A 14,328-nucleotide genomic window follows, 5' to 3' on the forward strand; every position below is an offset into this window, starting at 1 on the left:
ATCTTGGTCTTCTACAAACTGTTCCTCTCACATTCTTTACCTGCTTGGCTCCTGATAATCTCAGATTCTCAGAATAAGCATCACTTCCTTACCTTCCTAACCCCTGCCATATACTGAGCAACTCCCACACAACCAGCTCTAGGGGGGCGTGCATCACACTTTGTTTTGGTATTTCTTGTGTAACTGTCTCCTTCCAGAGGCTACAGTCCCAGGGGCACAGGACGGTGTCTGGCCTGCTCACCCAGGCATCCCCAGTGGGGGTTACCAGCTTAGCACACAGTAAGCATTCAGTTAATGTTTGATCAGAAAAAGAATGAACTGGGCAGAAAGTATGGGATAAGAATGTTTCTGATCACCTCCTCCTTTTACCTTTGTGGATTCTGGAGTTAGATGGGCTCTTGGCTTGGAAAAAAAAAAAATAAACTCTTTCTCCCTCTATTACTTTGTGGATTCATTTTGCATTTCTAAGCCCTAGCTCAGAGATCTGAGTTTTGTCCTGGCTTCCCAGAGCTTGCCTGGTGACCTTCTTAAATCTGTTAGAGCATGTGGAACAGACATTCATCACAAAAATGGGACAAGAAGTGCTCATTTTCCAAACTCTGACTTTTAGAAATGTTTCAGGCACTTAGGTAGCTAGCTGGCTTCTGAGCAAACCACAAGTGCTAAGAAATGTCAAAATCTGTAAAACTGCATTTATTCTTCACCATCAAATGCCTGAACCTAATACTATGCACAAAACAGCCGTCTTGATGGTAATTATCCAGTAATTATGACTTAGAAGCCCCATCTAGTAGAGATGGAAAAATTGCTTCAGAATTGTCAGCAGGTCCATTATGAGGGCAGGAGGGGCGATTAAACCCACGCGGGCTTCTAGCTTCTGATGTGAGGGATGCTGAGATGTCATGGGATTTACTGCCATGCTACATGGAAGGAGGTCCCTGAGGGTCCTTTCAGAAATGAAGCCTCTCTCCCAGGAAAAGTTGGAGGTGAAGAGGGAAGGCAAAATGCTCATGGCAAATAAACCCTTAAGTTTGCTTTTTCATGAAACTGAAACTATTTTTCCAAGTGAGTTCTGTATCACATCATGAGGTTACACAGAGATGTCCCCCAAATGTGGCTGGGCATTGGGGGCTGGCCAGGGGGGGCCTGGTGAAAGCCAGGTGGGGACCCAGGGACTGAATAAACATGTAATCCTCATGGAAGGATCCAGAATGTTTCCTCCAACCTTCAGTCAGAAAACCATTGTAGACATATAATGCACCATGGCCTAGGGCAGCAAGGATTTTAGCTGCCACAATGTCTGTGGGTGTTTTAGGATGGGAATCTGCAGGTCAGGAGTTGTTTCCTTCCTTTTTTAAAAATTTGAATTCAATTAATTAACATATAATGTATTATTGGTTTCAGAGGTGGAGGTCAGTGATTCATCAGTCTTATATCATACCCAGTGCTCATTACATCACGTGCCCACCTTAATGTTCATTACCCAGTTACCCTATCCTCCCTCCTCCCACCCTCCAGCAACCCTCAGTTTGTTTCCTATGATTAAGAGTCTTTTATGATTTGTCAGGTCCTTCTTTCTTTATGTAAAGCTGCAGAGCTTGCTTTAGCCTTATAAGCAGATCCTTTCTTCTCTTCTAGCGAAGATTCAAACTCAGGGATGGATACGGTCTAAAATCCCACCCCAGCGACATCCCCCGCATTCCTGTGCCCTCAACTGTGCATGGTGGCATTGTGGCACCATTTACTTTTAGCAATAGTCTTCCCTCCTGCTTTAGTCTCTGGTGTTCTGGGGAGAGAAAAAAGTCTCACTGTCTTCTTTCTGCCTATTTTTGACTGTGACAACCTCTCTGAGCTGTGGTTGCCTGATCTGCAGAAGAGGACTTGGGACAGCAGTGCACTTAGAATGAAACCCATGACCCCTGCCCACCTCACCCCTGCGTTTCTATTGCCTGGCTTCCCTTCTAGTCTCAGACACAGCATGCCTCAGTGCCTTGGCACTTGCAGCCCCCTCTTTCTAGAATGCTCCCCCTGCCCTGCAAACACCCAGCTCTTTTTTATCTTTTGCTCCTCAGCACAGAACCCACCTCCCTATCCAAAGAATCCACAGTGATGTGTGCCACCCACCCTATCACATCATTACCTTCATGAGGCTTTTGCTCTCCCAAGTTAGCACACTCATGTACTTGTCACTCACTCACTGTCTGTCTTCCCCACCCTGGTGCACGTTCTAAGGGGAAGTATCTACTCTATCTTATCATTCTGTGTTCCCAGCACCTCACCAAGTTCTTGGCACATTTAGCAGCTGCACAAACAACAATGCTGGTTGAAGAAGTAATCCTTGCTTTATTTAGCTATTGTCAGGATTAGATGAGGCCACGTGTGCATATAGTAGGTACTCAATGAATATTAAGTTATTCTTTTTTTAAAAAGGACTTAAAGATTTATTTATTTGAGAGAGAGAGAGCAAGCACATATATGAGTGGGGAGAGGGGCAGAGAGAGAATCTCAAGCAGACTCCCCACTGAGTGACCCATGAGATCATGAGCTGAGCTGAAACCAAGAGTTGGATGCTGAACTGATTGAGCCATCCAGGTGCCCCTAAGCTATTCCTATTGCTGTTTTCTTCCCCCTTGCTCTCTTCTCAGGTCATCCTTTTGCTTTATTCTGTTCTGTTCACATGTTTTCCACCCAAGGTGGAAAAGTTAGGATCATCTATCCATCCATCCATCTATCCATCTATCCATGCATCCATGCATGCTTCCATCCATCCAACAAATATTTTTGAGCACCTTCTAAGTACCAGGCACTACCAGGCATAGAGGAAAAACAAATGCATAAGATGGGTACAGTTCTTGCCCTCAGGGAGATCACCTGTCTGGGGGAGACTCAGACAAAGGGTCAAAGGTAAGCAATGATGGGAGCTGCTTAAAAACACAGGAATGAGACCTGACCCAAGCTTGGGAGATCACAGTAGACATCCAAGCTGATACCTGAAGAATGAGCTGGAAAAGGACAAGAGAAGCCCCTCATAGCAGCCCCTTTACCCCTTCTGTGAGGTGATCTGGTTCCAGATGGTTATTTGCTGGGACCCCTGGCTTCCAGGAAAACCAAAAGACACAGCTTGATTGGGCCAAATCCTGGGCCACTATTTTGGTCTACCATTACTAGGCAAAGATGTAGTCTGTAGAAGTAAAGTCTCCCAGAAAATTAAAGTCCATCTCTCTACAGGCCAACAACTTAACTGTTTTTGATGGATATGTTTCATAACTTTTTTTGATGACTCAGAATCACCACCATGAATATAATTTTTTTTTTTTTTTACCTGAGCTGAAATATGGTAAAGCTCTCAGGAGCTATTGATGTATGAGGAGTTGCTTGCCCCCACCTTTGACGAAATAAAATTTATTCTCTATTTAAACAAGTAAAATGTCCTGCTATGTGTAAGATGGCAAAGTGTACAGTGTGAATGGCAAACATGAAGTGGACATGGTCCTACATTCAGACTCTAGTAGCAGGTAGATGATGTGGGTGCATAACTATCAGACAAGGTAGGAAAGAGAATAGATCAACAGGGACATGGAGAAGAGATTATGCAATGTGCAGTGTGACGCTGTATTTGGGCAGCATGTGAAAGGGCCAGAGAGCTAGGCATGTGGTCAGGACCTGAGGTATTCTTTTGCTTATGGTATTTCCTCTTCATTGAATGCCCTCTCAACCAAAGACATCAAACTATCTGAGTAAAATACTAAAAAAGTAGCATTTTAAAGAATGCCACTAGGATCTGAGGATGCTTTTGTTACTCTGTCTCTCCCTAATTCAGCTCACCTGGCTGTCCTTCCCTCCTTCTTGACCATTCACCTTTTCATTCTGACTCAGGCTCAAAACTTTTCCTGATAGTTAAGATTTTACTACTTATAAAATCCAGGGTTCTAGACTACATAGCTTCCTAATAGCTCCTAAGTCATGAATATTACTGAAAAGTAAGTAGATATCTTTCCAAAGAAGACATACAGATGGCCAACAGACACATGAAAAGATGCTTAATGTCACATTATCAGGGAAATGCAAATCAAAACCACAATGAGATATCACCTCACCTCTGTCAGAATGGCTAAAATAAAAACGGCAAGAAATAAGAAGTATTTGCAAGGATGTGGAGAAAAAGGAACCCTTGTGCACTGTTGGTGAGAATGTAAATTGGTGCAGCCACTGTGGAAAACAGTATGGAGGTTCCTCAAAAAGTTAAAAATAGAAATACCATATGATCCAGTAATTCCACTACTGGATATTTACTAAGAGAAAACAAAAACATTAACTCAAAAAGATAAATGCACCCCTATTTACAATAGTCAAGACATGGAAGGAACCTAAGCATCCATCAATAGATGAATTGATAAGGAAGAGGTAGTGTGTGTGTGTGTGTATGCATATATACCTACACACACACACACACACACACACACACACACACACACACACGTATTTATAGTGGAATATTACACTGCCATAACAAAGGATGGGATCATGCCATTTGAGACAACATGGATGGACCTAGAGGGTATTAGGCTAAGTGAAATAAGTCAGGCTGAGAAAGACAAGTACTATTATGATTCCACTCATAAGTGGAATCTAAAAATGTGAATACGCAAACAATAAGCAGAATTAGACTTGTAAGTACAGAGAATAAACTGATTGTTGCCAGAGGGGAGGGAGGTGGGGTGTTGGGCAAAATGGGTGAAGGCCTCCAGTTATGGAATGAGTAAGCCATGGGAGTAAAAGAGTATAAGGAATACAGTCAACGATACTGTAATAGTGATGTAAGGGGACAGACAGTAACTATACTTGTGGTGAACAAAGCATAATGTATTAACTTGTCAAAACACTAAGTTGTACAACTGAAACTAATGTAATATTGTGTGCCAACTATACTCAAATTTTATAAAAATAAATAAAAAAATAAGTTAAATATTTTCCTTTGAATTTTAAAAGTTCAAAATGAAATCTCCTTTTTAACACATGTTGCTAAAACAAACATATGTCCACATTCAAAACAATGAAACTGGACCCTTACCTCACACCGTATATAAAAAAAATCTTGATTTCCCTGAGGTTCATGAACAGTTTATAGATTAATTACTGATTTTCTGCTTTCAAAAGCGAGGCCTACATTGGATGCTTGTATCCTGGGCATAAAATGAAGATCTCTCTGGAACTGAGTACAGAAATAGCATTTGGATGAAAATGTAACATGACATGTCTTTTTCCAGTCTTCTGACCAAAAGTTCCCCCAGGAGCACTCTCCTATGTGCCATGGCTGTTGATCACCAAAGTGGCCTGTTTCTTCTCCTATATTTTCCCCTCCACTTCAGTTCAGGGTAATCTTCAACCACAGGATTAGATGTGCTCCTTGCACAATCCCAGCAGAATGACCAGAGTGACCCAATGATGTCATCTACAGATGGAAAACATGAATTTGAGCCAAACATCTAAGAGGGCCTGAATTTTTGTCTTCATGATGTTGCCCTGTCACTAAAGTTTGGAACCTGAAAAGCGTATGTTTTCATGGCTGTGGATATTACTGAATGAAAATCATGCTTAATTTTCTGCTCCCTGAAGAGTGTTGGGAGAATGTCAGAAGGATGGGAAAGGAGGGCAGATCAGTGGGGCTCATTTACGGCAGACAATGTGCTTTGCTGAATTGGAATTTCAGGTCTGATGTCCATGTTCAGTCAGGGAGATTTCAAAGCTGTGGGGAGGAACTGGTTTGTATCTAGAATGAGTTGTTGTTGCTGTTGTTTGGAAAGGTTTTGATTTTACCTTATACGATTGTACGTTGTAACCACAGTAAAGAAAAAATAAACACAATGGATCAATGGATCTTAGGGACACTGGAAGGATGTGCATCCCCTGCCCCTGTCTGTGCATCCCCTGCTGCTGGAGAGAGTCAATGTGGTAAAAGTCTATTATTCATGGATCAATTTTCCAGGATATTTAGAGTACGGTTTCTTTTCATCTTTTTGCTGCCTGCTCTTTAGCCACTACTCTCTAGTTTTCACCAGAGGCAACAAAAAGTAGTTAAAATTCACATAGGTCTGACTTTTACTTCTTCATAACTTTGATAAGTGGTAAGTGAGGAAATGAAACAAGAACACACCAGATGGATTTGCTGGAGAACTCAACAGATCCACACCCAGTGCTCTGAGCTGGGTTAAGGGGCATAGAAGCTAGGCAGAGTCTGGGGTGCCAATGAAGATGGGATCTAAATGTGAACCATAAAATGAGAGATGGAACATTACATAGAGCAGCCTGTGGAGGGAGGGAGACACCCAAGACTGAGTATGATTAAATAATGACAGAGGGTCATTAGTAGCATTTCCAAAGGAAGTTAGGTTGTGCTATTCCCAATATATTTGACACTTTTTTCATGGCTCAATTATGTACACGCCCCATACTATGTGCCACAAGGAAGCTCACCCTCATGGAGCTTCCTGTGGTCAGAATGCCGGGGTAAAGCCTGTGTTTAAAAAAAAAAAAAGAAAAGAATAGGACTGTGCCATGAAGCTGTCCTCCAAATCTCAGAAATGAAATAAAGACAAATTAAAATGTAAGGAATACTGTCATTTGGAAAAATAATTAGGCATGTGTAAAGAGCTTCAAAGTGTTCATATTCTATGTAACAACTCCAGCTCTAGGAAAATAACCTCAAATGCAAATACAGTTTTATGCAGAATTTTTTATAGATCTCTAAAATCAATAAGATCAATACACAAAGATGTATGTTGCATCATTATTTATAACCGTGAAAATCTTGAAGCAGTATGTGTCTAACAGCAGCAGCATGGTTAAATAAATTTTGGTGTAACTAGAATATGAGGTTGTCTTTAAGGATGATGTTTCTCTAAGATTTTAAGGAAAATGTGTTTGCTATCATAAGGAGTAAAAAAAAGCAATTTTACAGTGAAGTCTCAGCTATGTGAACCAAAGTGGAAAGAAAAATATGCTAAAATATTAGCAATTGATATTTACGGATTGAACTACGCATGTTTTTTATTGTATCCTCTGAATCTGCAGAGTCACATGGGCAGCCATAAGCCATATGTGGCTACATAAATTGAAATTAATTAAAATGAAATTAAAAATCCAGGTCTTCACTTGAACCAACCACATTTCAAGTTCTTAAAAGGTCTCATGGAGCTAGTGGCTAATGTATTTGACAGTACAATATAGAACACTTCCATCATTATATAAAGTTCTATTGGGCAGGCACTGCTCCAGAGTGTTCTCTAACTAGAGTTTCTCTAATTTTCGATAAAGACCATGAGCTATTTTTATAATCAGAAAAAAAGAATAACAAAGTCAAGTTAAGATGACTTGACTGTAGAAAACCCAAGAAATTATTTGAGGAATGGCAAAACAGAATCAAGGTGAACTTGTATTTTAAGGAAGCAGTGACTTTAATGAGAGAAATTCAATACAATCAATAATATTGTTCTCAACTTAAGTACAGGAAAGGTATATTAACTGGGAGAGGAAGGGTCCACATATGACCCAGAAAAAAGGAGCTCAAAGAGGTAGGATTGGCCAATGTGCCCCAGGATGGTTGTCGTGGCAGGGAGAGAACCCTATGATATGGGTTTATGCTTCAGACAACAACAATTCAATAGCTCCAGTAAAAGGTTATCCAGCAAACCCTCTTGTTGGCTCCCACTCTCAACCTGATGCCCCAGACTTTAGAGGCTGCTAGTGTCCACTGACACCTGCATCTCCTCTCCTAAAATAGCTAAACAAGTGTCCTGGATCCTTCTTGCCTCTTGGTGGGAACATTTGACTCATCTGGACAATGGGTGGGAGCAGGCAGGACGCACATCACCTTCAGTTCTTGTCAAAAAAAGATCTACATAATCTTCCATGCCCTTGCTTTCTCTGCTTTCTGTGTGTCTATTGGAGAAGGACTCCCAGAGGATAGAACCACAGAATGAAATAAGCCCTAGTCCCTGAGTTTCTGTTTGGAGATCCATGAGAGCTGCCAGAATGGAAATATCTGCAATGGATTTGGGGCAAGAAATAAAGCTTTGCTGGGCTACCCCAGGGAAATTTGGGGGTTTGTGATATAGTAGCAGTGGTACTTATTCTAACATATAAATTCTAATTTGATCTTCTACGCAGAATGTGTTAATGCAGCAGGTCTGGTGACTTAAACCTTGCATGCTTTTAGGGGAGCCTAGAACCATGACTGACCTTCAGCCAATCTCCAAGAATGTGACCCTTGGAATATTCTTTATGTTACTGACGGATGATGTTGCTTTGTGCTCCAAAAGCAATGGGTGGTCATGGGGCTCCCCAAATACCTCCCACCTGTGGGAGGTACAGGCTCCAGTGTGGAATGAAAAAGCCACGGGGATGAAAGGCACAGCACAGGGAACAGTCAGTGGTATTGTAATAGTGTTGTAGGGTCACAGAGGGCAGCTACACTTGTGGTGAGCACAGCATAACACAGAGACTTGTGGAATCACTATGCTATACACCTCAAACTAGCATTTTGTGTCAACTAACACTTCAATTAAAAAAAAAGAAAAAACAAACAAAAAAACTAAACAAAACCTGAAAAACAAAATACCTCCCACATTAAGATCTTTCTCCAGGAAAATGGAGCACAAATTGTCCAGAATAAGTACGCTTTTTATCTGGCACTTGTATATCTTACTACCATCTATTGCCATTCTAGCACAGACATCAAACTCCTGTGAATTTGGTTGATGTGAGTCCCTTCATAAGTGCCTGACTGACAACAATGTCACTCATAAAATCTTTCGGAAGATTATCTGGAACCCTGTGACCACCTAATGGATGATGTCCTTTCAGTGGCCAACATGGAGGGCATTTCTTCAGTGTCTCTCTTATATGCATCACTTAAGAAGATGAAACAAATTCAAGATTTAGGACAAGGGCCATGAGTGAGATAGAAAGAAAGGCTATGGAGAGAGGCCCCATTTGGTGGTGGTGATGGGGAGGGTCCAGAGAGGAATTCTGAATGAGACACACCTGGAAGAAGGGACATCATTTCCAATGGGAGAGTGACGGAATGTGTGCCTCTGAGGCAGAGTAGTCTGCCTCTGAAGGAGATCATCTTCAGGGACAATGACTCCGAGGGGCACTGGCTTGGCTCTCTGCAATGTCTGAGACAGCAAGTAGTCTGGGAGGGATGAGGTTTAGAGTGCACTGTTGGGGGCTATTGAAGAACTGGCCTTCCTGGTGGATATCTGTTTACATTACAATTAGCCAAGGCTAAGGGGTCCTTATACCTTAGGGCAGGATTAAAACTCATGCCGCTGAATCTCTCATAAAAGTCATCAAAAACATCATTTTCTAAATCCATATTGTCATGTAAGTTTGAATATCATCATTTTTTTATTGTCTGATGAGCACCCACATGATCTGTCTCTGCCTAGCCTCCTAACTGCCTGTCAAACCATGGGACCCTCCCCTATGCTCACTCTACTCCACTTACACTGGACTTGCTTCTATCTCTCCAACATGCCAAGTGCAACTCTGCCTCAGGGCCTTTGCACTGGCTGTTCCTTCTGCCTGGAATGCTCCACACTGCCCCAGTATCCCCCTGGCTGGTTCTCTCTAGTTATTCAGATTTCATGTCATAGTTACCTCCTGAAAGCAGCTTCCCCCCCCCCAGGGAATGTGGCCTCTCTCACCATGTCATTACCCAATTTCACTGACAACAGAGCAGAGATCTTCACTCCTTAGAACATATTCTGCTTCTTTCCATCTTCTTGTGCTTATCTTTACCCTCTGGTGAAATTTCTCAGGCAGTGGGTAACTTCAGATGAACCAAAAACACGTGGACTGTCTGCATGGATTTCAATTTCATTGCAACTGTCTGGATACCTTCCCTGGTTGAAACAGCCATTTGTCAAGCAGCTTGGAAGACAACCGTCATCTGATAAAATGAGCCACAGTATTTTCTATAGGATATAGCATTGCTTAACAACAAATTGTGCAGATAGGCTAAGGTAATGCTTGGTAGCACATCTGGAGAAACACCAGCAGTGAGTTGGGTCTAACAAATCTGGAGGCACGTTACTCTTTTATTCCCATGTCTAGGCAAAAATCTCCAACTGCAATTTCTTCCTCAGTCCTTGGATAGTGAGTGTCTGGGACAGAGTTGCCATTAGCGGAGGGCAAACATTTTAACAAATTGGGAAAGAGAGCTAGACCCTCCGTGTCACTCACCTGTAAATCTACCTGAAGTCACAATCAGCTTAGCCTTGAGAAAAAGCATGGAGGCCATCTTCATGGGGTCTGTCGCCAGACCCCTGGTAGGGGGGTCATCTTGTATTTTGTGTCCCTTCCTCCATGAATGAAATTATTTTTCCCACAAAGCAAACACACTAGACAGGGGGTGGCAGAGGATGGCCCATGGGCCAAATCTGGTCAGCCTCCTATTTTTGCGTGGCCCATGAGTTCAGAATGATTTTTGTATTTTTCCATGGTTGAAAAGAATGAAAAGAATCCTATACCATAGATCATGACATGTAAAAATTATATGGAATTCAAATTTCAGTTTCTATACATAAGGTTGTATTGAAACAGCCATGCTCACTCATTTGCACATTGTCTATGGCTGCTTTCAGGCTACAGCTGCGGAGGTGGGTTGTTGTGACAGAGACCATCTGGCCCACAAAGCCTAAAGTGTTACTATCTGGCCCTTCCCAGAAGAAGTTTGCCAACCCTGTACTTGAGTCCTGAATGTCCCCGCAAGCCTGGTTTTGGAAGGACTTTGATGAGGAAGAGTTTGTTTGCCTCCCAGCATTAGTATTTCCTCATCTCCTTTGCCCTGAAAACAGAGTCTGCAGAGCCCAAGATTTAAAGAGAAATCACAGGGGAAACCCACTTACGTAGGATCCATAATCCACAGCCAGAGTCTGCAGGGCCCATGGGAGACCAAGGCCGATGAGGATATCAAACACGTTGCTCCCAATAGAGTTGGACACAGCCATGTCTCCCATGCCTGCAAGGACAAGAGGTCAACTTGAATGAGGGAGGTTGATCTCAGAATAGTACAGGGGCTCCCCAAGGCAATCTTCCAACCCTTTGGTCTGACAGCCAGAGACTTAGCTGGCAGGTCTGTTGGCTCATTTGCTAAGGTGGTTCCCTCCCAAGCTACCACCTGTATTTTCAATAGAATATGTATTTTCAGTAGAAAGGAATGGAAAAGAACAGAACAGACTAGAACGAAATGCACATTCTGACCTTCAGAAGGTCTGTTGACCTTCAAACATGATCACTGGCGAAATGTGAATGATTCCAAAAACCAAATAGAGTTCCCCAAATTCTGAAACTTCCTTCTAGAAAGGAATAAACTTGACAGTTCTATTAAGCCTTTCATGAGCTCACCATGAAACTGATATATTTTAGTACCATCGCCCAACTGCTCTACACTGTCTTCAATTCTTTTTCTAAATAATTGAGCACTATTAAGAAAAATAATATAACCAGTAGAATTTCGTGAGGACTTCTAGGGGACACTATGCTAAGTGTTGTAGTTACACATTGTGTTTGTTGAAAACAAATGCAATCTAGCACAAATCAGGCATATAAATTAGAGTGGGTGCTAGCAAAGGGCATGGCCATCTGGAAGGGGTGTCCATCTGTGAGCTTGGATTTGAAGGAGGGGAGGCTGTGCCATACACTGAGGACTGACCTGTGGTAACCACCACTGTTGGGGTACTGCAGCTGGGTAGACCTTAGGCTATGGGGTCTGTCTTCTCTAAGCCTTGGTTTCCCTACCCATAGAATGGGGGTCTGATTTTCCCCACCCCACAGAGTTGTTTAAATTAAATAAGATAACGTACCTAAACTGCTTTGCTCAGTGTGTGGCACTCAGCAAAGATTAGCTCTCGTTACATTCATTACTTCTCCAGAAGGGCCTCTGCATGCTACCTAGAAAATGTCTCTGCCTTTCTTAAGGGTAGATCTTCTGGCTTGTTTCCCTGTTCTTTTGATGCCAGTTAGCTTTTTGACTAACACAGCACTGAAGTCACCCATCACCCTGGTAATTGCCATGTGGATCCCCCAAAGCTCCCCTCACCCATAGGCCTTCCCCCCTCCCCCATCCCTGTCACCATCTAACTGGAGGTCCCACCTTGTCTGGCGACGATGAGGCTGGCCATGCAATCGGGCACACTGGTTCCAGCTGCCAGGAAGGTAATCCCCATGATGACATCAGGAATCCCCAGTGTGTATCCAATGATCGTGACCTGGAAGCAGCAGGAAGAGGTGGTGAGTTGGGGGCTGATGCCAACCCAACACGTCAGTGGATCCTCTGCCCAAGAAGCACAAAAGGCTACAATCTGGGCGGTCTGCTCAGGGGGCAATGTCTGCTCTCGTTGTCAATGTAGAGGGCAAAGAACATCTCGCAGAGCAGACCAGGACTGCAGGTCTGGGGACCAGGGTGCAATTATGGAGTCCATGTTTTCCAACCAAAGATTGGCATTTTATACATGTTCCTTTCAGGTGAGGCAGGAGGACTGAGAGAGGAGAAACAGTTTCTGGGAAAAGGTGATTTTGGGACGGAATATTTGAACTTAGGATGGTCCCGGGAAATACAGAATGGAAAAGTAGGGTCATAAATGGGCAATGCATTCTGGATGATTGTGTTTCCTAAAATGGCTTTTGGGCAGAGGCTCTTTTGAGCCATAACCCCACAACCAATGCCAGACCTTGAATCCTTGTTTTAGCTTCAGAAGGGACCCTTGAGTGGTCACCTGGTCCAATGACCTTATTTTCTGGTTGACAAAACTGTGACTCAGTTAGAGGAAGTGACAATGACAGCTAGGATTATTACTCCCCAATTCCTCCCGTCTTTCCTTCATGCTCTTTGCCTTGTGGCTTTGCCACGCTAGAGCAGGTGGGGTGTATTTCCCCCACTCCATTGATATTGGGCAGAGTCACAGGCCAAGGCCCTAGGAGGCACAGCATGTTTCCACTGGCCTTCTAGTATTCCAACAATCTGCCATGAGAAGAGCATTCCCCAGGTAGCCATGGGTCCAAGGAAAATGAGCAAACATAAGGGGTAGGCATGAAACCCATCTGCTGCCTGAATCACACATAACCATGCTGTGGCTTGAAGCAGAACCGCTCAGTCAGTGCCAGCTAAGATTAGTCAAAGCATGCTCAACCTGCAGATATGTGAGCAAGAGGAGAACTTCTTGTGATTCTAAACCACTGAGTTTAGGGGTGGTTTGTTATGCAGCTTATTGAGGCATTCGCTGACTGATACAGTTACTGGGCTGAAACCCCACTTCCTATTCCCCTTTGACTGAGCATATTTTTCTCTCTAAAGAGGTCTAGCAATGCTGTGGGGTCCTCCGTACACTCACCATCCACACCATCATGTAGGAGAAGGCTGCTATCCACAACGTGGAAGAAGCAAATGTCACCATAAACCATTTTTCCCAGCGGGGTTTGTTGCAGTTGGGTACAGTGAAGTATAAAACAAAGCTCAGTGGCCAGGTGAACGCCCACTTCACTGTTTCCAGTTTTCCAGCTGGGAAAAGAAAAAAAGACAAAAACAAAAATTAGTTTCATTTCTCTGTTTTACCAGCCCTCCATGCTACTTGCCTCAGACATTTACATCCTAATTGATGACCTGTGAAATCAGCCTTATTATGTTGTTCTTTTCATAAAAAACACAAACAGCTTTCCACCAACAACAAAACCTAGCATACAAAACCAAGCAGAATAAAAACAGTTATCCACCGCTCACCTGCTAGTTAGGCACCCAAATGACAGATGAGGCCCTTCTGAGGATACATGCCATGTGATTTTCTTTATTTGAAGGTGGATAACAGGAAAAACTAATCTATGGTGGTAGAGGGTGGAAGGTTGACTGGAAAGAGGCTCGAGGAACTTTCTGGAAGGCAGAGATGTTCTTTATTGAAGCAGAGAGTGTATACAATACATATTTCTTACCAGAGGTGTTAGCAATTAAGCAGGATGGTAATAAAGGCTAAAGGAGAATTGATAGGTTTGTCAAATCTGAGGTTACAAGGAACTCATGGCAACAAAGTCACCAAAATAAGCATTTATGGGTATTTCTGAAACATGGCGCTCAGGCAACACAGAGATGATAGGATCAGGTCATCACTAGCCAGTCCATCACCTCGTCCGTGGCAGCAGGTATTTAGAGAGCCAGAGATCAATGACTAATTTGCAAGTTCACATCAGCTTGAGATACAAACCCCACCTTGAAAGCTTTCAAATCATCTTTCAGGATTTCGTGAGTTGACAATGTTGAGCAGTTCCACTAGATGG

The 14,328-nt window shown here is 42.9% G+C and overlaps 1 protein-coding gene across 3 annotated transcripts in view; it reads right to left on the reverse strand.

Annotated features, from left to right (window-relative positions):
- The window catches only part of SLC24A3 (solute carrier family 24 member 3), a 487,300-nt gene that overhangs the window by 20,907 nt on the left and 452,065 nt on the right, over nt 1-14,328 (reverse strand). For 2 of the 3 annotated variants that reach the window (XM_078056870.1, XM_078056869.1), the window contains exons 13-15: nt 13,395-13,561; nt 12,158-12,272; nt 10,911-11,023 (exon numbers count right to left, since the gene is read on the reverse strand). In XM_078056870.1, coding sequence (XP_077912996.1) covers nt 10,911-11,023; nt 12,158-12,272; nt 13,395-13,561 — 395 coding nt within the window. Of the gene's footprint in view, nt 1-7,496; nt 9,906-10,910; nt 11,024-12,157; nt 12,273-13,394; nt 13,562-14,328 lie in introns of those variants that run through there. The other variant, XM_078056871.1, reaches the window with a different exon arrangement.

Source organism: Halichoerus grypus, chromosome 10, assembly GCF_964656455.1.
Source record: "Halichoerus grypus chromosome 10, mHalGry1.hap1.1, whole genome shotgun sequence".
NCBI lineage: Eukaryota > Metazoa > Chordata > Mammalia > Carnivora > Phocidae > Halichoerus > Halichoerus grypus.